The sequence below is a fragment of the Chiroxiphia lanceolata genome, chromosome 18 (genome assembly GCF_009829145.1).
Source record: "Chiroxiphia lanceolata isolate bChiLan1 chromosome 18, bChiLan1.pri, whole genome shotgun sequence".
Classification (NCBI taxonomy): Eukaryota; Metazoa; Chordata; class Aves; order Passeriformes; family Pipridae; genus Chiroxiphia; species Chiroxiphia lanceolata.
Genome location: NC_045654.1, coordinates 5156991 through 5182382, shown reverse-complemented (window position 1 = coordinate 5182382; position 25392 = coordinate 5156991). Strand labels below are relative to the sequence as shown.

Below are 25392 nucleotides of genomic sequence, written 5' to 3'. Positions count from 1 at the left end.
GGGGCTCAATCCAAACCTCTGGATATAATTTATTCCAGAGCACTTGAAATTAAACCTCTAAAGGAACACCCAAAAACAGTTACCATCCAGGATGACTGAGATCAAACCAGATTTAAGGTGTTCTGATCTTTATTTTCACTTGGAAATTTTATTTTTAGGCATCTGCTTTAAATAGTCTGAACTGCTCTAGAGATTAAGTCCCCAGTCCCTCTCCAGCCCAACTCCTTTAGAGACAGAGAGGGAGTGAGCACACAATTACCTTACTTGGGTTGAGTTAAGCAACACTGGAATAATTCTACTCCTGCAATGTATGAGGGAAGTTGCCTAAATGGAACATATTCTCTGCAGTTTCCTTCTCCAGGACAATACAGGCTAAGCAGATGCCTCAAACATGTCCCTCTTATCTCAAGTACTCACCGTCTTATCACTTAAACCCCTCTGGGGGTAGATACTGTGAAGTGTGCTGGTACAGCAAGAGATATGGCTTCCAAAAAAATCCTGAGGTTATGTGCACACAAGCCATTCACACACACTCCTCATCCACAGCAGATGGATCTCCCCAGCTACCTCCTGTAACACTCCTGAAAAACCAGAGTGCCAGAAATAGTGTTCAAATAGTCCCTTTTGTAGCGGCTTTGCTCAAGAAAACAAACACACGTTCTGCTATTTGCAACCTTTATTTCAGGAATAATTAAGAAGAAAACATGGCAACATTGGCAAATTGAAGGCATACATACTAAATACTCATACAGAATACATTATGGAGAAAGTAAATGCCCAGATCTTTAGTGGTCCTTGCAAACTAAAAGCATATTGGGTCCTCCAAAAGGTTTAGCTTAACACAGGCTTGCTGACTTCTTAAGTTCCAATGATTAACAGCTTGTGCCTTTCAAACCAGAAATGAAACCAGGGTGAAATACAATTGGAACATTTGTCCAAGTTCTCCTCAAACCTGTATTTCTCAGCTCTAACCAGAAGCAAACAAAATGGTTTTTCCTCTTTATCATTTAAATAAATACACTAATACACCACCCTAAGTATCCAAGACAAGCACTTCTTGAAACATGTTCCATTTTATTCAGAACCTGAAGTACATTTATGTACACACACGTTTATACATGTGTGTATATATATGTACAATTACACATTTATGCAAACCCTCTCTATGAAAAATGTCCATACATGTCAATGTGTGTGTGTAAACTATTCAAAAGGGTTCTGGGAAAAAAGCAAAGTACTCGTTGTCTAGAACAAGAATTACTAAACCCACACAAAGACTGACATAAAACAGCTGTGTTTCAAGGAAGAGTAAAATGAAAACAAATCAGAAAAGCTGGATGGATGAGAAGAGCTTTTAAGAATCACTGATTTTTACATCATCTTTAAAGGCCATGGAAAATGAGCTTTAAATTAGCTATTTAGGAGATATTATTACTGGCTGCAGTGTCATCTCAAACAAGGTTAGTCCTTATCCAATATAGTGCTGTGAAGTCAGACTGAGGAGACATCAATACAATCCTATTCTTTCACAAAATCCAAAGTTCATCACACTGCTCTGTCAGTTCTGCCTCACACCTGAACTGAAGCACCCTCACCCGAGGGGTGGAGGTACCAATTAATGCCCTTCTGATTCTGATCGGGAGAGTTGCCCAATATTAAATGGGATCACCACCTTATTTCAGACACATTGAACAACTCTTGATCACTACTGACCTAAAGTGAACTTACAGTCTGGAGGCAAACTAGTCTATGCCTTGTTTAGTAGTGTTATTCTTTCTTCCCATTAGATAACACAGAAAAAACACTTCTGTTCAAAAAAACCCTTCAGATATATATAAAAGTGCTACTTAAAGACATAAAAATTAACCTTACAATACACATAAAACCAAAGGTTTCTAACAAACTGAAATGTTGTAAGTTACAAGGATTAATCACTTGAGTATGTTACATGTACTTGTGCCCTCTTAGCTGAACTGAGTCCCAAGTAACCATCCTAATTGAACATATGCAAAAACTGGAAACCATTGAAGGCCTCCAGAGAAATTTCAACAATGGAACAAAAAAAAAACCACACACAAAAAAAAAAAAAACAAAGGAGAGCCTCTTTCTCCCTGTTTGTTGAAACAGAGTTCAGAATCAAAGCTGGACCATTCCATTACTGCAAGTGCAGTCTACAGTGAGAACAGGTCAGTTCGTGATCCGTGGAACCAGGACTGCCAATGGCTCCTCTGCAGCAGGAAATGTCCACTGGGCTCCCTCACTACCATATAAATACACCAGTTACATGCAATTAAAATAATACATAGATCACGAGGGTGAATAGAATACATTGCTATGTTGGGGCAGAGCCAGTTTTAAGCCTTGGCTTCCCCAAACAACTTGCTCATATTCTAGAACTATGCAAAATACAAAAGCCTTAGAAAAGTGCAACAAAACTAGCTTCATGACATTTTCCTTTCCATTTCCATAAATACAATCTCATAAAAATATTATTAAACAGAAGCATACTTCCCAGTGGAGAACTAATGTGCCACATTTCAGCCTTCAGTAAATGATTTTGCCTAAACTGAAACCCCCTGAAAATAGGGGATTAAAATGAAACCAGCTTAATTGCATGAGGCTGCTGTAATACTCTGCCAAAAGTTTGCCCTACTGTTCTGCAGCCCCAAGTCCTGCTGGAACTGATGGGAACTTTATGTGCAACTCTGTGGCAGACAGTGGCCTAAGGGTAAGGAATATTCCAAGTAAAAGCTAATGTCAGTTGGAAGAAAGTCATCTGGTATTCATAGGTTTTACTGAAGTTTCAGTGGGAGGAAATAATTCTAATATCACAGAATGAATTAACTCGAGGAGGGGAGGACAGTGGCTTTGTCAAACTGAGTTCAAGGGTGTTGCACCCCAACAACTGGCAAGTGTAGCAAAAACATAAGGAAAGAAAGACATTTGTATCAATTAACAGAAATCAGAACTGTACAAACCTCAACCTTTTAAGTTATTTAGCAGTAATTATCAAAAGCATACTTGCTACATATTCCGGATGCTTAACATCTCGGCTTCGATAATTATAAGGTGTACTACAACACTGATTCTGAAATCAGGGAATACAACAAAAGAAACTTAGATGAAGGAAGGACTGGGAATGCCCAGCAAGCAACACTCTAATTTCAAACCCATCCAGCCACTCTCCTGTGAAAGCAGAAACACTATTAAAGATACTTTTCCAAACAGGGACAATTAAATGTATTGAGATGTCTATGTTTTGCCACTCAACACACACTAACTCAGGAAAGCATGTCCAGAACTCAACAGATGAGGAAGACTCTTTAACAGCACTTCTCACCAAATAATTTCTCAAACTGGTTAATATTACTGAGCACTCATACACTAATGTAGCTTAAAGAAAGGAACTGCAGAAATAGAGCTTGGCAGAATGTAAAAATAAAACAGAAATAAATATTGACTAAGTCAAGGGAAGGACCACAAACAAACTATACAGTTAACTCAGTCTGTACATGAACATTACTTATCTTAAAATCCTCTTTCTAGGTTACCTCAGCAAGACCATTACTCACAATAGGCAAAAAATAGCATAAAGGTGTACAACTGCATTCCTTCCCAGAAGAATTTAGTCCCTTAACAGCTCCTGCCTGATGCAGCTGCAGTTCAGCTGTGGCTGTGCTAGTTACAAGAGGCAAATGAGAAGTAAAGTCCCCACAAATCACATGAACACAGTTTTAAAGGCTTAACTTTAGCCAATGCATAGCTTCACACCAGCCATCCCAGGGGGCAGCTTTGGGAGATGCTGTCACACACCACCTGAACACCAGACAGCCTTCCCACACCAGGCACAAGAACACAGAAAATAAGAAAAACACCCAGAAGTTCTCCAAATCTCCAACTTCCCCAACAATCTTAGTTAAAATCAGGGTGTAATAAAAATTGTGCCCTGGGCCAACTTGGTACAGAAATAAGAGAGAACTGAGTGAAAGCAATTTTTTGGTGATGCAAAAGAATCCAAATGCCTGAAGTGTTGAATCACGGAACTGAAAAAACAGGTAAGAACTTAACACTGAGATCAGTCACAGAAATGAGTCTCCAATGAGAATTTTTTCTGCCACAGCTACACAATTTATAAGGCAGATCCTCAGCAGTATAAACCACTGTACTGCACCATTATAGCAAGGGCCCGATTTATTTCTCCTTATGCATGTAAAACCAGAGCACAGCTGCTGCCAGGGATATTAATGTGAGTTTACACCAATAAATTAAAGCCAAGTTCATTTAGCTCTGGTAAATTAAGGGCCTCCTAAACCATGACAATGGACTTTACAGGAAAACACAGAGTGGAAATATTTTATAAAATTGGAGACAACAAAATTATCAGAAATGCTACATGTAACTCAAAGAATATATTTTATGCAAAAGACATAAAAATTTACCCTTAAATCAGAATCTGATGCAATTACATACTACATTCTGGATAGCCTATCCACAAACACAATTTTAAAAGGGAAAATTTCACTCACAGTTTTTCAGAGGCATGGAAATGAGAGGGCTTTTGTGAGGGCCAGAGATTCACACCAAAGGTATTAAATTAGTGTTTCTATTTAAGTAGACAACGAAATCAAACACAACCAACTGAAAACCAAGTCAAGTGTAACATCTACAGATCCAGAGGATGATCCAGCTGTACCTGCATCAGGATGTCCAACAGCTCCTTTTGTTGCCCACCCCAGCCCTACAGCTGGCAACGAGTAACCCTGATATCCTACAGCACAGGCATTTGCAAGGCACATAGTAAAATGCAATAATATAAATGGATGAGAAAATATTTGCCCTTTTTCAGTACATTCAGAAATATTTTCTGGATTAAACGGAAAGTAAATCAGCATAAACTTGCACTTTACATGATGGTGAAAAAACCAGGCTGTTTCAGGATTAACTAAGAGTAGGAACCAAACACAACAGTATCTTCCAGATATCCAGAAGGGATACAGCCATTTTTCCTCTTGAAAAACTGAATGTGTTTTGAACCTTCAGAAAAAAACCTGTTGCAGAGTGCAGCAGGGCATTGTGTTTGTTTTAGATCTTCCATTGCTTCATTATTTCCACCCAGCTGTGCAGCACCTCAAATGTAAAGGCTCAGATACATCATTATACAAAAAACTCTTCATGAAGCCCAGTGTTCCTGGGCTGAATTCACAGAGGTTTATCAGACAGATCACACCAAGAAGAAGTTTACAGAGCTCTGAAGTTCCACACAAGGTCATTTTTATCATCACTGCTAGCTTTTCTCTCTCTTTCTCAAGACCAGCAGCTCTTTTTAACAGAAAGCATCTGGCAAACATGATTTCTCCTTTTACAACTATTAGTGTTATTGCAGTTAAGGACTCAAACAACATTCCAGGTAAATGAAGTTGACCACTGGACAGAAAGCAAATCAGCTCAAAGCTCAAATTACCTCACCAAAACAGGTCAGGAGTGAATTTAGACCAAAAAATGCTATCCCTTTTCATTAGAAAAATATTTTTTTAAATCTAAGGCAATGAATAAGACAATCATAGATAAGGATATGTGTTCAGAGGATAAATAGAAGGGAATTTTAAACACTAAGTGGCAAAATCTGGAATTTAGTAGTAGTAGTAGAATACAAGACAGCAGTAATGTGGATTCCCAATAAGACTATTCTTACTGAAACTTAAGAAATGAAGCAAACAAATTTTGTGAAGAAATATACAGAAGAGGAAACTGCATTTCAGACTTTTATTAAAATCTGTTAATGAAGATTTTTTACTTGAAATCTCTCTTGCAACGAGAGTCTTTAGATTGTGTTGGCTCTTCAAATGCACCAGTTAATAATCTGAGGGTATCTAGGCTACTTGTAGTGCTAAAGAGCTGTAAGAACATAGGAGCCACTGCTGCTCTAAAAACTTCTCCAAAGTCCCTCAGTGTGTGTTAAGTAGTTGTTTTACAAAGTTTCACAACTCTCACAGGCACATATCAGTGTAAGTGTATATTCTTATACAATGCTAGACATGCTGAATTATTACTCTTCACGTGGGCTGTGTTCTTCAGATGATAGTTTTTGGATTTGGCAATACTTCTGAGTTAAATCTGTGCTTTTATACCATGAAGTTTCACAGATGCCAAGCACAGTTGCATTCACTGGGTTAACATCTATGACATTCAAACTGTCCTTAACAGTCGTAAGAGCACCATAGGAAGGGCAGATTCATTTTCCTTACAACAGGGTTACTGTGTTGGAAGAGCCTGTGCTTATAAACTGCAGCTGTTACAGAGCTCACTGCTCAACTTGGCTTCTGCTTAATATTAATGAGAGATGTGGCTTAACTGCTGATGGGTGTTCAGAAAAGTAAGAGGCAGAAGCAATGAGAGTGAAGTCTTCCCTTGCTTCGACAAACAAGATGACAACAAACAGCTTGTGACAAATGGATACATGAATTCTGAGCCATTAACATTCCACACAAGGCCCTGAAGTGCCAGGACGTATCAATTCAATGATCTCTAAGGCACTTAAAACTCTTTTGCCCAAGAGCTGCTAAATGAAATCAGGTACATTTTAGGGAAAAAAAACATAACAAAAAAAAGAAGTTGAGCAGACTAAAGTTTCTCAATTCCTTCCTTGTGACAGTGAGTCATTTCCACGCAATATTTGAGACTACTGGGTGTACACACATTACATCAGTTCCTCCATAGTTCTGGTCACAGAACATCTCACCTTCTCTCAGTCAGATGAGGATGTGCAAGATCAATGAAAAACACACAGGAAACATGGCAAAGCTGGATTTTGAGATCAACTGCTTCACTGTTACATCTTATTGAAAATATCTTCTCTGCAGAGAAAATGCTATCCCAGTTCCAAACTTGTCCCACAGATATCCATGATGTGTGCTCGTATTGCTGTAGAATAAAGCCCAGGGTAGCTGAGTGTGCTGTACAGGCAAAGGAGGAGAGGGAAGAACAAGCCATACAAGGGTTAATTATTGATTCATTTCTGTCATAATGGAAGCACAGGGAGTTTGCACAGGTTCCTTGAAGTAGAGTGTACCCTGAAAGCCAGGAGCTGCGTGTGCTAGTGCTTACAATCCAAAAGATAAAGATGAAAGCCACATCACTGTGACAGAGGTAGGCCTATAATGAAGCTTTAGAATGAAGACTTCTTCTGTGCCAAATTTTTCGAGGTATCAAGAGCACTTTTCCCCTCAATTTGTCATTATGGAACAAAAGCTTGTTTTCCTAGAATATTGTGCACATTTTAAAGGATGGAAAATAGCTGTATAGGCAGTAACTAAGTTACCATTAAGAACTCTACTGCATTGGGCTGCCATATGCTGTGGGTAGAATATTCAGACTCTGTGGTATCAGGATGCTACAGAAAATTCAGTAATATGATGCCATGTTATCCTTTTCCTTCTCAAAGCTTTATCTGTACATTCAGTCTCCTGTGTGCATTCATCTCACTCTCCCAGGAAAGAAAGCTTCAAGAAGTCTGACTGGAAAGGCAGCACATAAGTAGTCCAGGCTCTTTAGGCTACATAATTAATCTGAATAGCTTAATAACTTGGGTTATTCCAAGCACTGTGGCAACAAGTTCTCGCTTCAAACAGTTGTTTCCAGGCTTAGTAGCTGCAGCAATCTGAGGCAATCCAGGACAGTGCCACTGAAGTTTGAGGGGACTCAAATGTTGCCAGTTTTCAGTGAAATGGGGATTAGCATTTCAGTAAGGTTTCCATCTGGTAGCTCCCGTTGGTTCTGTGCCGTGGAATGCTCGGGGTTCAGGTTTCAAAGTACTTGTAAATGGCTGTAACGTAGAGCATGACATTCTGCCAGTCGGGCCGCTCCGTGCGCACCATTTCATTGATGTCCTGTCACAGAAAACACACCGGTCAAAATCAGCAGTGAGAACCTGGAGAGCAGTGGGGTTGTGTTCTCACACCTTCCTGGGGATGGGTAATCTGTCAAGCTTCCACCACGTAAAGCACTGATGAAGAAAGCTCTGTTTCCTTCCATATATCTTTGCATTACTTACAAAATGTAACTAATAGCATAGCTGCAGACAGGCATTTTGATCTTAAGCCAACAAAATAACCAACACTGTGCATGCTTGAGCTTTCCCCCACTTGGTACAGTTGGTGTAATGGTCAGACTTTAGTGTTTACATACCCCTACACCAGCCTTGCAAATCAACACAACCTACTCAGGAACTGTGAGTCTGGAATCAAGGCCCAGATACTAAATAAAGCTAAAATTCAAAATTCCTATCAATAAATAACTGAATCCATTTTACAGTGGACTACTGTACTTTAGATTACTGTATATGCATTTTTAAGTAAAGAGACAAGGAAGAGGGAAGTTTACTCCTCATTTGGGTATTTGCAAGAGACAAGCTGACAGGGCAATTACTCTGTGTGTCATAGTGACAGTGCCCCAGACTGACAGGGAATAAGCAGGGTAAACAAAGCCTGATCTACCCTCTTCAGCACATGTAGAAAGGAAAAGAGATAGATGTAGTTTCTAACAATTTTTGCTTACTGTAAGGGTCTATTTGTAAGCTTTGGGTGAGGGAACCTCCAGAATTCAAAACAGAGAAAGTTGAAGTTTTTTTAATTTTCACATCAAAGTAGCTGAACACCTTCTTGTACAGAGAAAGAATAATTTCCCCTTGCATTCCACCACTATTTACATACAGGAGTTTTCCCACCCTTCTCCTCCCTGCACCCATGTAATATGGATGAGGAAAAAAATCCACAAACACACGTATCATAGACAGTGTGTATGTAGGTATGTAAATAGATACAAACTCTTAAGATGGATCCAATTTGCACTTAGAAGATTTAATTCCATTCAATTTGCCTTTTTAGAGTCTCTGTGATTAAGTACATTACAGAAATGAAAGGACAGACAGTAACCATTTAGACTAAGGCTGAATTATGTGAGCATTACTGCAGTTATTTTCCACGATCTCATTCTTACATCAGCACTTGGTAAGAAACTTCCACATTTCAAATCACTGCCAAAGTACAAAAGCCCCAGAGCTGCACTGCCATTGTCAGCAAACACAATGCTGGGGGGGTAAAGGCACTGATAAGGATCAAGGAAAGTGTTATTTTTAAAAAGGTCTGTTGTATTATTAGCTGCAAACTACAGCAGCTTTGTTAGAATTTAGGCTGCAAAAGTATCATTTAAGTATCATTTGTGACACTGGCAATGTGAGCTGAGTTTTTGTGACCATTCACAAGGGTTTGGGATGCTGCCGACTCCACACCTTCAGAAATCTTCCTTTTCTATTAAATACTGTACTATTGAAAACTAATTGTTCTACTCTAAAATTTGTATAAGACAGCTCATTATAAGTAATAATTGAAAAAAACCCTTGCAATTGTTTGCAATGACGACAAATTAGAAGTCTTAGCTTAGGAGACAATTCTTGACTCTCATACTGCACTGAGCAAAAGAAAAAATTACATTGCTTGATTTGTAGCTCCAGAGTTCCAAAAATCCCAAATAATTTGAAAGTAGGTCAAAGGCAGGACAGAATTCATGGATTCTTGCAAACTGTATCACATACCTACTTCTCAAATTATTCTCAAACAAATCCACTGCCTTTATTAATATTTCTCAGTTTATCTGCTCTGGCTATTGCTGCTGCCTTTGCTGCACCTGCTGGTCCACAAGTCTGTATCTCAGTCATTATTTAATGCAAAACCCCATGTCAGCTCAAGATATTGATGACAGTGGGTTTATTAAACAAAGTCACAGAGGTAGGGATTATCTTTTGTGTTGTTCAGTCGAGTATGATACAGGGGCAATAACCTCTACTGAGCTCATCTGCTGCTATTTTTAAGTGTAAAGCACCCAAGTCTTTCAAAACAGAATAAGTTTGATTTTTATAAATGGATCATAATTAATTCAATATGCATTTAAATCTTACCAGAGTAGATTTGATGCCAACACTTTCAGCTGCCTGAAAAGCCAAAGTGAAATTTCTTCTCTGCGTGAGATATAACAACGTGTTAGAAAACAAGGAAATACTATTTCAAACATAACAAAGTGGTGTTAAGAATATTCATAGTAATGCTGTTACTTTTACTTTAAATGGAGTCTGCAACTTTATTATAGTAATTTAAAAAGAGCCATGGGAATGAACATGCTCTAACATTATCAAAAAATTTATGGAAAATTTTTATTTTTTTTCTTGTGTAGAAGATAATGTTGAAAAATTATTGTCAGTGAAGAACGACTGAATTATAAAGTAGTAAAGAACTGATTATTTATTCTTTAAAAAGGATAGCAGCTCAGTAGTTTGAAGTGTTTTTGGAAACCCTAGTAACACTGACTTTTTTGCTCAGTCCCAGGAATGAGATTTTTAATGTCTTACCTTGTCCTGGCTGTTTAGTTCTTGATAGGGAATATGGGCTGGGAGGTAAGTGTGGAGCACTGCACAGAAAGCCAAGCCATCATTCCAGCTGCTGCTGAAGTTTGTTATGTCAATATTCTTGAAGGAAAAAAAAATATAAGCAATATTAAAAACATAATCTAACAAGATATGAGATTCTACCACTCCATCAATATTTTTTTTTTAATACCCTTGAAGAAACTGGTACAGAATGTGAACAGCCCAATACCAAAGTTGTGTGGTAAGAAAGCAAAAGGCACTACTACAGAGAACAACAAAAAATGTACTGATAACAAAGTCAGTTATTTTATATATTAATATCAGGTAATATTAAGCTCTCTTTAAAAGAAAAAGGGAAAAATGTGTGTCAGTGTGTGTTAAAAGGTGTAAAATGTTGTGCTAGAGAGGGTAAGAGAAGAGATTTGGTGCAACTGTATACCCTAAGATAAAAAAGCAAATGAGTTAAATATATACACCCCAAAACCCTGATCAGACAACGTGCTCATATCTCTGTTAATGTTCATTTTACTTTTCTGCTTCTACTGCATTCATATCCAGACAAAACTGCAAAACTGCTGACTGATGAGGACAAGTATTTTCTAAACAAACCATTTCTCTACAGAAACTGATGTGAACAAGATCACAAACAAAATTAACCTTCATTTGGAAATAAAAACGTTCCAACAGGTTTATCCCTGACAGTAACAGGGAATCTTTGGGATTGAAACTGAAATTGAAAACTGCTGTTTTGCACTCTTGATCTTCTAGTTCCCGTAGGAAACTCAGTGGCACTGGTAAATGCATCTCCTGAGACTGTATAAATTATTAGAGAGTCAGCCCAGTCCAAAAGAGTTATGAACAAGATGCCTCAGTGACCTTTTAAATTACTGTATATTTGGCTGTTGGCAGTCAAACAACGTTAGAGAGGCTAAGTGGAGAGCAGTCAGTTTAAACTTTAATTAGGAACAACCAGTAACAACAACTCATGTATCTTTCAGGCCCTTATGGAGAAATATAAATACACTTTAATATCTAACTCACTTAACTGGGCTCCAGCAGAATCTAACCAGCTCCATGACTTAGTTTTCAAAGTTTTAACGTAGCAGGAACCAAAACCTCCAGTCACAGGACTGCGATGGCACAATCACACGAGCCAACCTTTCACCTGACAGCAACTGAAGTCATCACTCATCTTTGACAAGACACTAAAACTTGCCATTCCTAATGCAGAAAACTCCCCCCAGAACCAGCGTTCCTGTGCCAGACAGGCTGAGAACAAAAGCACTTGTATAACTTGTCAAACCAACGGTTTGGACTTCAAATGGGCAACAACCACAATTCCTCCAACAGAGGAAAAAAACCAAAAAACCAAAAAAACAAAGCTAGAAGAGAATGTGAGGGAAATCTCAGTTTCCTGCTCAGCTTTAGCACTTCTCACACAGAGCCCCCCCAGTGCAGGTCCAGGCTGTGGTGATGTCAGAGTACGTGCTGGGGCTCACAGTGCCCAGGGCAGTGGTCGGAGCCTCTCCGGCCGCGCTGCTCCCTCCCCGCCGACGGAAACGGCATTGTTGGAGACCCCCAGTCTGTGGGAACATGCTCTTCACAAGGCTTCCTCCAGCCACGGGGGTGGGAAAATTTAAAAGCAAAAGGAAAAAAAAAAAAAGAGAAAAAAAGAAGGAAAAAAAAAAAAAGCTCTCTCTCCTTTCTCCTTGAGAGAGAGAGAGACAGGAAATTGGATTTAAATTAATGCTTGGTTAAGACTTTCTCAACGATACTTAAATTAGGGAAACATATGGAACATACAGGACGAGATTTAAGGGGAAAAAAAAGAAAAATATCAGACTGTTAAAGCCAATGAATTCCTATTTGTGTTTGTCTACAAGAGTGACTTTTTGAAAAGTTTCTTCCCCCTACCCTGTAACCACTAAGGCCTTGGCTCACATCTGTGCCAGTAATATGGATAAAGGTAGGGAGAGAGACTTTCTTGTCAGTCATGTGGCTATGTTACAGCCAAGCTGGCTATAAAATCAAGTGTGAATGATCTTGTTTGCTTTGCTATAGAATCCCTTGAGGGAAAAAACCTCAATCCTGTTTTTCACCCTTTGGCTGAAATATTCTCTCTCCTTCCCTGGGATGGCCAAATGATCTGGGAGGGGGAGAAGAAAGATCTGCACTGGCACTCTCACAGTCAAGCTCCACACAGATCTGCTTGCACATTCCTGCATGCATCCAGACAAACTACTGAAAAAAAATGTATTAAAGCTACTGAAGAATATTGGTAAGTTTTTAAGCCTTGGTACTACAAGGATAGATATGATATTCCTTAATAAAGTAAAGATGAATGCTGAAGCATTGCTAAATCTGACTAACAGTTTTAAACATACTGGTTTCCAATCCAGTGACTTAATACTGAATATGGTTTCAGCAAGTACCTTTTGTTGGTATTGTTGCAGAATAGGTTCTCCTTACCATTGACCAGGAGTCCATTAAAGTCAAACAAAATGAAGTTTGATAGTGCATTGCCTCACAGAGCTGACACAATGTCTTTTTTCTCTCCCAGGTTGCTCCACAAACTTCAGAGGAAGCCCAGCAATATTTATTTGAAAATTGAAGAGTTTTGAACCTAAACATCCCCAAAGCACAGCTGAGATCTTGATACTGAAAGAGGGACGGGAGTGTACAGAGCCTTCAGAGTGAGAACAGCAGCTCATAATGGAAAGGACAGAGAAAGGAGAGAAAAAGTAAGAATGTTACAGCAATAGGCTGAAAGAGAGGTCTTTGCAACAGTCAGGATGGTCACCAACAGGCAAGAATTCACTCATCAGAATGAGAAAATAGGAGGCTGCAGTGATGTCTATGACATCACAAGGATCTACACCTGAGGCTTGACCCTGTGGATGAAGAAGGAAGGCTTGTGCTCAGGATATATGAAAAAAGAAATTGCAAAGTATCAAAATAGTCTGGATGCCCTAGAAAACAGACCTATAGAACAATGGGGGCTGAAAACAAAAGCCTTCACGTGATTTAAAGACCAGGAGGAGCACTCACCTCCAAAATCTAGAGGCATTTTTCATAGTTTTGTAAGTATATTCCTTCACATCAACAGAGGAGAAAGAAAACCGGGATAAAGTTGTGCTGAAAATGGAAATTGAAACTACAACAAGAGAAAGTCATCTTCCCTTAAACATTACCGTTGTATAAACTAAAAATTTCACTTTAAATGATAGTAATTATCCATAGAATGTTGAATTTTGAATATAAACATTGGAAAAAAGGGCCATTAAAAAAGTGCATCTACAAGTTTGGTTGGTTCTCAAAAAAAACCCCCCTCAGGATACTCTATTTTTCTAAATCATCTTGTAGGGTCCAGCTTTTATTATAAAGACAACAAGCAGAAAACAAACCCATCATCCAAGAATTTTAATGTATCCAGAGAAGCTGAATTAAATACAACGGAAGGAAACAATTAAAAGGGACTGGTTTCTGTTTCCAATTGCTCTGAGCATTATGAATTATTATTACCTCTCAGACTAAAAGAAGTATAATATTGGTCAGACAGTAAAAAACAAATCTAGAAATGGGACAGATCGTCATTTACGCTGAAAATTTAATTTTTCTTTGAGGGCTTTGAGCACATAACTGGCACATTTAAATACAGCAAATTTTATTTCCTAAAGGCTTTTAACTACTTGTGGTTTTTTGAAAAAGCTCGGTCAGTATAATGAAATCAATCTTGCATTAAGCTCCCATTTCTCAAAGAACTGACGGTAAACAGAACATCAGCCTAAAATCTCTGACATAATTTCTTTGTTACTGCTTTTATTAAGTAATTGGCTCTATTAAGGGAATTCTGCTGGAATCTAATCCAGAATTATTCTTCAGGCCATTTCAGACCACAAAGTATTAAAGCAATTGAAGGACATACTTTCAGATAAATTGTCGAATGAAGAATAAGTTTTTCTAGAGATAGGTGAACTGGAAGGAGATTTATCAACTCTTGCCTATTAATGTTTAATGCTTAGACTGGGAGTGAAGTCACCTCTAGTATTTGGGATAGATGCTTTTTAAAAAGGCAATTCTAACAAAACTAATGCAACAGGAAATTGCCATAAAAAGATCTGTGCGAGTCATTTTCCAACCAGCAATGAAGAACAGAGTTAAAAATTTGTAAGACCTTTCTAGAGACAGAGCACAAGAATATAAGGGGGAAAATAACAGAACACCCTGGTAGATCCACAACCAAGAAGCATTTCAAGCATGACTCAAGCCCCTATTAAACTGGAAACTGCAGAGCAGGAGCAGTCACCACAAAATGAGTATCCCTTTGTGCCCATAGAAACAAAGAATAAGATTCTTCCTGAAACGAGGCTGAAATGTAACAGGAACACATGATCAATCAGCTTAGGCTGAAATACAATAGTGGTTAAACAGTAAATGAACTGGATTTCAACATGAATCAGAAGTGCATCCCTGCAGTAAAGGAGGCCAACTGTGTCCTGGGCTCCAGCACAGCGAGGGATGGGATTCCTGCACCCTGTCAGTCTACACCTGGAGAACTGGGGACAGTCTGGTCCCTCCAGTTCAAAACAGTCACTGAAACAACAGGGTCCAGCAGAGTTACCAAGATAATCAGATAGCTGAAGCAAGGTTGAAGGAATTTGGTTTATCCAGCCTAAAGAAGACTCTGGAGAGATGTGATCTGAGTGTGCCATAACTAAAAGGCAGTTTTAGAGAAGCTGGGGTGCTCTCCTCACAAAGACAGGATGCAACAGGAACAATTCTTTCCAAGGCAATTCTGTCAGGATATAAGAAAAAGGTTTTCACCATGAAACATTCTAGACTGCTTAACAGGGCTCTGCATGACATCAGTCTAAGATCTCTCCCACCTATGACTTCTCTAGAATTCACAATTGTAAAGTGTTTTTTAACCAGTGTACTGCTAATTTCAAAATTGTCTCCTATTGGTTTTTGCAATAATCCTAAATTAACAGAGGGTCTTCCACAGTCAGTGAAAACACCTTGTTTTAAAAATGCAAGAAACATGTATTAACAATTATAACAGTAATTCCTTACTTTTTTTATTCCCTCAGAAAATGCCACAGCTAAAACACCCCACAAACATCAAAAAACCCAACCACAGAAAACTTGTTTTCTAACTTGTAGTTACAAACTAAGAACAAAGTTATTTTACCATCTCTTCAGCAGACATATCCACAGCTGTCTTCAATCTCCCTGAACTATGGACATTAGAACTCGAGCAGAGGAGCATCCTCAGCTATTTCTCCATCCCTTGATCTACATAAAGAGGAGAGGTTCCCACATCCTAACTTGGGTCTGGCTCTCAAAAAGAGTTAGGGTATAAAGAAAATAAAAACATGTGTCTATGTCTCTGTTGTATTAGTTAATGAAATAAGTGGGTTGAGAAAGCAAAAGCATTAATATGATTCTGTGCTATAATATATTAAACCCTTAAAAAGATTTGAAGTTTAAGTGTACAGACCTTGGCAGGCTTCTTCCCATGGCAGAAAATTACTATTAAAAAGCTTTTAAAAGCTTTTAAAGACACATAAACACAAAAGAGTAACCATTATAAAAAATACACAGGTAAACTACAAAATAACTGCTATCTATGCTCCACTAAATCAGGATTCCCTGATTCCCAAATCGTGGCATAAAGCTGTGGCTATCAGCACTTCTGGCAGTAGGTGAGAACATAAAAGTATTTCTGGAATAGGCTTAGCAGCAGTCCCAACTACTGCCTCTTCACTCCCAGCTTCTGAAAAGGTAGTAAATGGCAAATATAGACAACCAAACCCTTCAACGTTGACCATTAATGTTTCTTTCCATACCAAAGGCATGTTATTTTTCAGTTTGGGCACAAAAAGAAACCATAAAAGCAGGAGTCATTCTCACAGAATCCAATAATAGCTTCAGACATTAATGTCTGAAGCACTTAAGAGGTACAGACAGCTTCATAATTTATTCTAAATTTTGTCATAATTAAGTCTAACAAGTTGACATTTCTCTTGTATCAGAATCCAATCCAAACACAGAAAGGAAACATGTCCTTCCTTAACTCAACAATTTTTGGCTAAAGCATCAGAGCTTAAACCAAGGAGTGAAGTGTTTTGGCAGCCTGACTACTTTGATGAATCAACCAGACAGCACAGGGAAAGCACACCCTGGAGTCAGTATTTGAGCACAGGTTTTCATGAGCACAGTCTTGTCCTTTTTGTGTGTGCTTTTAAAAATCAATGTAATACTTTGAGTAGAATATGACCCGGCCTGGTGTTGATAAAGACAGGTTTTAAAAAAAAAAAGCAACCTAAACTATCTTTTACCTCTAGTTTTGTTATTCTACACTTATTGTTTGAGCACTAATGAAAGCATTGCTTGATTTCAAGGTGCATTAAGCAGAGCCTTAAATGTTTTGTAAGACATGTAGGTTTCAGCTGTATAAGTGGCAAAAATTAGGTGGCCTTTCCAGCAGAAAGCAGCACTTCATGAAATAGAGGACAGGCACTATAAGACCACACCAAGAGTATCTGTACTTAGGAAGTGTGGAAAGCTTAAAGAAAGTTAAAAAAAAATTTAGTCTATTCTTGTTGCTATCTTGTGACAATTGCTTTTTTTGGTGTCAGACTTCTGGAAGTGAATTATCTCTCAGAATGCTGACAAAAATGGAAAACAAATTGAAATACTGCAGGAGATAAGAATGGGTAGGGATGTGTGTATCCTGTTTATTGGTCCTCTTTCAACATGAAACATGCATGCTCACATCCTTTTGGGGACTTTTATTAGCTGGGTACTCAAAATGAAAGTAGCTGTGCTCCAGCCAGGGTAAATGCTCCATAACAGCTGGCTGGGATTACTTTCTGCTTTGAAGATATCTGGAATTTATGACAGTTTTATGACACTGCACATATTTTAGAGGAGCCACGAGGATTCTCTCCTCTGGAAAATGCAGCACTTGGCCGTGTGCTCTGAAGCTGTGTCAGATCCTGAGCAAAGCTAACACACCGTGAGATTTCAAGTATTTTGTGCCTGTTCAGCTGAAAACTGAAGGTGATTTGCTCCTCTTTTATCTAAATGCTTATCTTAAGAGAGCAGCTCTCCTCTTTCATGGCTTAGAGGTCTGTTCAGCCTGGAATATAAGGCAGCTCAATAACTCAGTGAGTGCAACACTGTCTAGACTGAACAGGCTCTAGATGGGAGTTAATACAGAACCTGCCTGCTGCCAGTTCTGCTCTGACCTTCTGCACCTCACCATCCCCCAAACCTATGCTTCAAGGAGAAATTCTGCTTGCAAACAACAGACAGCATATTAAAAGCTACAATATAGTAAGAGATGAAGCCATACAGGTTTTTACATGAGTAACAATTTCTCTTACTTTCATTGACTATATCAACCTTACTTTTTTATTGAGGTGCTCTTGAAAAAAAACATTTAGAGCACAGTTAAATATTAACAACTACATTTCAAGATGACTATTCATTTATTCCCCTCCAAATTTGCTTGAATAAATGCAGAGAAGTGCACAATGAAGTAATTTATTATAGTTTTTTTAACAGGGCTTATTCCACTGTAACAAACTGAAATTAGAGCTTCACCACACTATCATCTTTGACTTATTCAGCATTCACAAAATTTCAAGCTTCTTCAGCAGAGATACCTAAGACTTTTTACCAAAACCTTGAAAGTAATTTCCTAGAGGACATAGGAGATCAGGAGTTATTCTGCTTCCATTTTACTCGAGCAGACAAAAACTATACCAGTTGTACCAGGCAATTATGTAGTGCTGCATTCTCCACAAGTACCCTTTGAACAAAGAAAATCTTTTCCCTTTGAAACAGCACAGACTTTGGTTTTGTTGCTTGTTTTTTTCTTCTTTAGTATTTTCAACACATGGAATAAAGAGCAGCTCAAGAACCACAGCTGTCCTATGAAGGCAGTACCACTCAATCATAGGCTGCTGTCATTAATTAGCATAAGCCAATTACATTGTATCTGGTGTTTAACATTCTAAGCCACTCACCTACAGCTCTGTACACTCTCAATAAAATTTTAGAAATTAAGATTTTTATCTGGCTGTCTTTGTGATTACCATTGTGTCCATGTGTAAACCACAAATCAGCTATTTTCCACTATCCAATGCAAAATATAAACCCAGGAATGAAAGGTAAAACAATACCAGGAGCAAACATGGCTCTGTTAGAAATGGGGCTTTAACTCAATGTGCATGGTTCCAGCTTCTCTGTAAACACCAACAGCTGAAATAATTTTCTATAAATATCTTACATGCATTTATGCATAAAAACCTACAGCTGTGAGACATCACCTCCAGGTGACAGGGAGAAAACAAGACCAAAAAGGTGATTATTGTTGACAACTGATGAAGAAGTAAACACATCTCTCCATGCTGGCAAAGACATACTTGAAAAACACTGTCTTACAGTGCTGACTTTTACTTAAATATTGGTAGGTTAATATGAATAGGACAAAATTAACAAAAGAATTATTTTGAAACAAAAGGCTTCTAAGATTTCATTTCTCTTTTCCTTGCTTCCAAATCACAGTTAAACTCTTCCAGGTCATTTTAGAACTTGTTACAGACTCAAAGTGCAAGTACCTTTCATTTAACCTGTGATATTTGTAGCTAAATGAATAATATTGGTAATAAACATTGATTTAAATTGGAAACAGGATAGAAATCAGTGATTGGATGGAACTGTGGCAGCGTGTAAGACACCAGGAGGAGCTGGAAGTAAGATGGTATCCTGTCAATATTTGGCTGACAGGAAAGGAAGAAGAGAGCTGAGTACCTTAAGTAGGAATGAATGAGGAAGCATCATTATGCTGATGCTTGTTTACTGCTTGTCAGTTTTGAATCCACATAGTCGTAAAATAAAAAGAACCTTATCTGGTATTGATAACATTGCTGAGATGCCAGAAAGATGGATAAGCAATGTTCACAGTGAATATGGTGTTGGATATGTTTAAAACATTAGAACACCACTAACATGGTGTTCAACCAGAACTGAATTTCAGGGGATGATGAAAATAATCAAATTCTGTACAACAAAGAAATGAAAAATGAGTGTGCATAAACTAAAATACATTCTTCTCCAAGAAGTAATTTAATTTAACCTGATACTATCTTACAGTTTCAAGGAAGGCATCCACTGGCTCTGCAGATGCTCCATGCTGTGCTTTCTCAGTACCACACTGCAGGTTTTGAAGCAAGTACAGTAAGTCTCAAAACCTATATAAAACCTTTCTACACCTCCAGGAATTATAAGCAGCAATTTATAGAACCAGAAGCATGCTCTTGCATGTGCACACAGCTGTGGAATGAAAAGTTTGGAATAATATCTATCACTCTTCCTAACCAGATTAATGAAGCTGTCAAATTCATCTTTCATTTCGAGACAATAGGGGAAAATATTTTCGCACTTAGTTAGAGGATTTATAAAGAAATATAACATCCTGCCTTTTTACAAAATGTGGGGAAGGAGAAAGGCTCTTTCCACAAAGCTGCTTATCCTCAGGAATAGCCCAGTTTAGTACTAGACGTGCCACAGGAAGAAGGGGAGGGCTTTATATCCCAGCCTGTCCATTGTACTGAACATGACTTTTCCTATGGATGGGTGACCATCCTGTTATGCAGCTCTCAACTTCCTCCTGCATTGTGAGGCTCAAGTCATGGAAAGAGTAAAGTTCTTAAACTGAGGATTGTGTTGGGAACCCAAACACTTTCAATACAAGTTAACCAAACAAATACATCATGGTCAGACTATTAACATCCTGGTTTAGTTTGCTGAAGCCACTATTCTTCTGAAAAAATAATGTAATCAGGAGAACTCTGGACAGCTATCTTGTTAGTTCTTTTGGCTTCTGATAACGTTTGGACTAAGTGGGAAAAAAACCCAAAGTCTGCAACTGCAGGAGAAAGCCAAGTTCAAAATGCAAGACAATGCACCTTCACAAAACAAACTGTCCCTAAATAGAGGCTAAATGGGAGCACATTCAGAGATCAAAAAGAAAAAACCCTATGCTAATTACCTATCAAGAAATGGTACTCTAGCTCCATTTGGGAAACATTAATTTAAACCTTAAGTTGCTCCAGTTTCAGCTACAGTTTCAGAAGTGCAAGCTGTGAAAGGCTGACCTCAAGTGCCTCAATGAGAGGACAGCTGCCCCCTTAAGAAAAAGCAGTTACCGCGTGCAGCAAAGTGACTGAGGAGTTATTAGTGTTAGTTAGGGCAGGACTGGGAGCACGTGTTCCAAGAGGAGAGTACAGGACATGCCAGGGCCACTGCAATCTATGCAGTCAAGTGTGGAGCAGCCTGTTTTATTCCACGGGCAGGCTCCAAGGAGTTGCAGCTACAAGTACGTTACGTTAACCAGCTCTGCAGTTACCTGGTATCCCTCTGTTTTCTTCTGGCACCACTTCAGCAAAGCGTTTCTCTTGGATCCTCCATATTCTCTTGCTAGGGCAGACAAGGGATCTTTCCTCTCTTCCCTAGGAACGAGGCAGAAGTGCAACTTAGAGCTTACAGTGTAAGCAACAGAAATACAGATTTGTAAAGGCTGAAACAGAAGGACAAATGACTGTCACAGTGGAAGTAGCAGGATACTGCACTACTGACCAAAAAACAGAACACACAGAAATACCTGCAGAAGACTGCAGAGTTAGTCTGGAGTAATCCTTTCCTTAGCAAATCATCTTTCTCTTTCCTTTAAGCTTTTTTTACCAGGTCTTTCAACCTCAATGATATTTCTTTCGAATAGTTCAGAAAATTAAACTCACAACATTGTAAGTTCCAGCCTGAACCATTAAGATAACTCGAGCGACTTTATTTTGTATTTAGAAAGAGAATAAACTGATGCTATCTCCTTTGCATCTCATGGCTGATTACAAATGTCACCTTGAAACAAGAAGTTTGCATGTGAGCAGCACATTGTTATTAAGAGAACATTTGTCTGAAATCTGGAGTTCTCAAAAAAGAAGGGGGAGATCTATGTAGGCTGATCTGCCATTTGATGTATTAGCACAATAAAAGCTATCAATTAAATTCACTTCCAGTATGTCAAGCTATCTTAAGTAATTTTGGTTTTTAAGAAAAGACTGGGGAACAAAAGAACAATCATAACTAAGCTGGCCATGTTTTCGTGAGTCTTACATTACAAACATCTGTTTACCAGGGTTTAGAAATGAGTTCTTCAGACTAAAAAATATATACTATAGAGGTTAATACTTCTCCAGTGGCCTAGTTACAAGACTCAGTATTTGCAGATACTCTAATGAACAGTCTTTTACTGAGCAGATGTTACACCACTTATGGACCTTAGTTACTGCATGTAAAGTGTGCCAGCAGTTGTTTTTAATTTTATTTTTAATAATTTCCACTTGGAAAATTAAAATAAGATAGTTATCAGTGAACCTATACTGCAAAGACTTCCCCATCTGACATTTTTAAAGAATTCTATGCAGATGTAAACAAGATTGTTACAACAACCACAGAGATGATACTCTGAGTTACTCTTTCTGCCTACTTCCAAAAAGACAGAGATTGTATATATTCACTCTCATATCTTCAACTTTCATTCTTTACAACCCATCTGGTGACTGGAAAAAGGAGTGGAATGTGGAAATACAGAATATCACCAGTGCACTCTGCTGCAGATGTACAGGTAGCAATTCTCCAGGTCCTGCTAAGGGAAAAGAAAGCATCCAGGGAATGTGGATTCCTTCCTGCATGTGTGCTGCAAACAGAACACCAGAGACTGTTCCATGGATCAGCATCTGTTGCTCAAAGCATAAAAGAAGACAACATGCCCCAACAGACGAGGAAATGTTCTCAGGCACTAATCTTAAGTACATATATTGCAATTTGCTTGGCCAGTCTTCACTGACATACAGATGGCAAGATCTCAAAGTTGCTTAGGTAACAGCTGAAGTATCTGTGAAAAAATATGCACAGCAGAACAATAAACAGGAAACAGTAACTCCTATCTTTGATGCAGAAAGGCACTATGAGCCTTTGAACCCAAATGCCCATCTCAGAGATTTAACACAACAAGGAAGTCACTTACTGTGTACTTTAAATCTGAAATAAATACATTATCTGAATAGGTCACTGTATCTAAACTCCACAGACACCCCACAGCCAGAATGATGCTTCACAGAAGTCTGTACTTCAGTTCTTAAATCAGTACAGATTTCAACAACTGGTGTATTTTCTCCATTGGTAATTGAAACAAATAACAATGGGATTGCATATTCAATCTATAATGAGGATTATGCAACACTATGAAAACTTAAGGACAGAGATTTGGGACAACATAAGAACTCAAATGAAAAGCTCCCTCTCTCTTTACGCTAAACATACTGTTTAGCCATGAGGGAGCTGTACAGCCTGTTCTCAAATTCCAGTAAGAGCACATGGTTTATATCAGGTTCTCACAGTTATGAAAACACTGCTGAAGAAAATAAATTAGCATTAAGTTGTATGGAGACAATGAGAAATGGTTTGACATATAAATCTTACATGTTAGTATATTAGCTCAACCATAATCCAAATCAAAGAGCCAACAATGTTTTAACCAGAACAGGGAACAGTAAACTGCAAGTATTTGTTTTAGTGAAGTACAGCAATAACTGTGCATTTTACAGCAACTTCTAGGAAAAAGTAAGGGAAACCAGAGAAACCTGGTCACATAAACTGAAGTCCAGCAGTGACATTCTGAGGGTGGCTTTAAAGACCACGCTCATCACCACACCCCCACTGCTGCAGAGCCCAGGAAGTGTCCTGTAGTACTGAGCACTGCAGGACGTGGTTGGGCTGCACAGTAATGATTTCATAATTATAACTGTACAATTTCACACTGAAATGTCATGGATTTGCCACAGTCTGCAGGCTGCCACCAATGCAACTCGATACGTTACCAGTTCAAAGTCCATGCACAGATGTATTAGTCTTGGGGTTTTATTTATTGATGGTTAAATTTAGGTGCTAGCACACACACCATTAATTGTTGCTAGTAAAGAACCCACAGATCCAAACTCAACTAAATTTCTGCACAGTGAAAGGAGGGCAGCACTTAGGCCTGTCTCAGCTGATTTCAGGGAAATCCCTTTCAACAGCACCCCCAGCTTAAATAACTTCAGAATTTTATGCTGTAGTTATTAAATATTGCAAGTGTCTCTGAACATTAAGGGTTTCACATTTCTGCTGTACAAAAGCTTTGTCAGGAAGCTCTGTGAGAAATGGTCTGGAGCAAGTCACTTAACCTTTGTCTGCCAGATTCCCAATCTCTGAAGCAGGGCTAAGGACATACCTCACTTGGATACCACAGGGATTAAACACTTTGAAGTTCTCTGACTGATAGCACAGCAGATACAAAAAGTTTTAAATTTATCACAGACTTATCTTTTTGTCTTACTAACCAAAGGAGGTTGTCTGGCCATTTGTTACTCAGACTTGCACTATGATTCCATCTGTGGGACAAATAACCCAGGCCCGTTCACTCATGGCTATTTAGAAGAGTTGCCAGTGTCTGGGATTAAGATGTAGGCATGCTGCTGCTTTTTGTCTTCAGATGGGATTACAGAAAGTCTATCATGTGGTCTCCCTGGGCCCAAGACACTCTGATGATCTGCTCTACATGCTGTAAGCTCACTTCTTGAGTTTGCCTTCATGGTATTTTGAACTGGTATTATTATTTACTGACACGACTTAGCTTGGTTTTCTAGTGGAGCATAAAGTTTTGATATTAACTCATACATTCTAAAATGCCTAACTTTTAAAACAAATGCTGAGCTGCAGAAAAATCTTTCTGAAGCTCTTAGAGTTTAGTGAAGATCTGGGGAGCAGTAAGATCTGCAGTCTCAGCACCAATACTGTACCCCAGATGTATGCAGACAGATATGGAATTTACCCCAATAAGGGATTTTTACCTTATTCGACTTCTGGTTGTAGGGGTGACTGATGCAGTAGGGGAAGAAGAGAGGGACAGCTGTGGTGAGGTGGTGCCCATTGCCATGAGAGATGCTGGAGATGCTCCGTCAGGGGCACTGATATCCCGCTTGATCTCTTCGCTACTTCTTCGAGAGACTAAGGGGGGAAAGGCCCATATGTTTATTTATCTCTTTATATTTATCATATTTATCATTTGCATAAAAACTTTCAAAAACTTATTTGTGCTCTTAAACAAGCATTAGTTCAGAAACCAAGCATAAAAACCTGTATCCAACACCAGGTTTCAGCATTTTTCTTGGTACTTTGCACTTCAGAAATACCAAAGACTTAGACTGCCCTACCAACACTTATGGTCCAGCCTGTATCTTGAAGCAAAGAAAATTTGATGAATGTATCTTAATGGAGTATCATTACTTCCATTTGAAGGATTTAATGAATGAGAAGAAATTTTAACACCAAAACATTTCTTTTTCTCTAGTCCATGTAGATACACAGCGAAGCTTCAAGTAGTTTAGAAAAAAGAAACCCCAAACAGTTTAGAGATGGCATCTGGTTTATTTCCCTTTAATTTTAATGAAGAATTGGCATGTATGTGATTTCTGGACATCACTAAATATCATCAAGTATATCAAACATTGACCTGAGTCCATTCAGCCACATTCCACAGAGCTTGCTTCATTTTATCAAGGGAAACGATTTTTCTTTCAAATGAAAGCACAAGCATTGTACTCTGTAAAACCATATCTGGAATGGTGACATGTTCTTTATGTGGAAAAGTTTCCAGTTAAAAGTATGAGGTTTGCCCTTATACCTAAATAATCACCATTGTTTATGTTTGTGCAAATCAAAGATGCAACTCTCCACATAAATCATTTTCTAATGACCTGGGGGTAAGTACATCAATTTATAAGTAATAGACACAAGAAGTTTGTGATTTTAGGACAAATACAAACTATCTAAAACACATCTTCTTGTAAACATTTACTCAAAGG

The 25392-nt window shown here is 38.4% G+C and overlaps 1 protein-coding gene across 2 annotated transcripts in view; it reads right to left on the bottom strand.

The window, feature by feature from the left end:
• Positions 1-658: 658 nt before the first annotated feature.
• SPECC1L (sperm antigen with calponin homology and coiled-coil domains 1 like) overlaps positions 659-25392 on the bottom strand; it is a 66075-nt gene continuing 41341 nt past the window's right edge. For both annotated transcript variants that reach the window (XM_032705655.1, XM_032705656.1), the window contains exons 12-16: positions 24379-24535; positions 20838-20940; positions 10400-10516; positions 9953-10012; positions 659-7886 (exon numbers count right to left, since the gene is read on the bottom strand). In XM_032705655.1, the coding sequence (XP_032561546.1) occupies positions 7797-7886; positions 9953-10012; positions 10400-10516; positions 20838-20940; positions 24379-24535 (527 nt within the window). In that variant the 3' untranslated portion in view covers positions 659-7796. The remainder of the gene's footprint in view (positions 7887-9952; positions 10013-10399; positions 10517-20837; positions 20941-24378; positions 24536-25392) is intronic.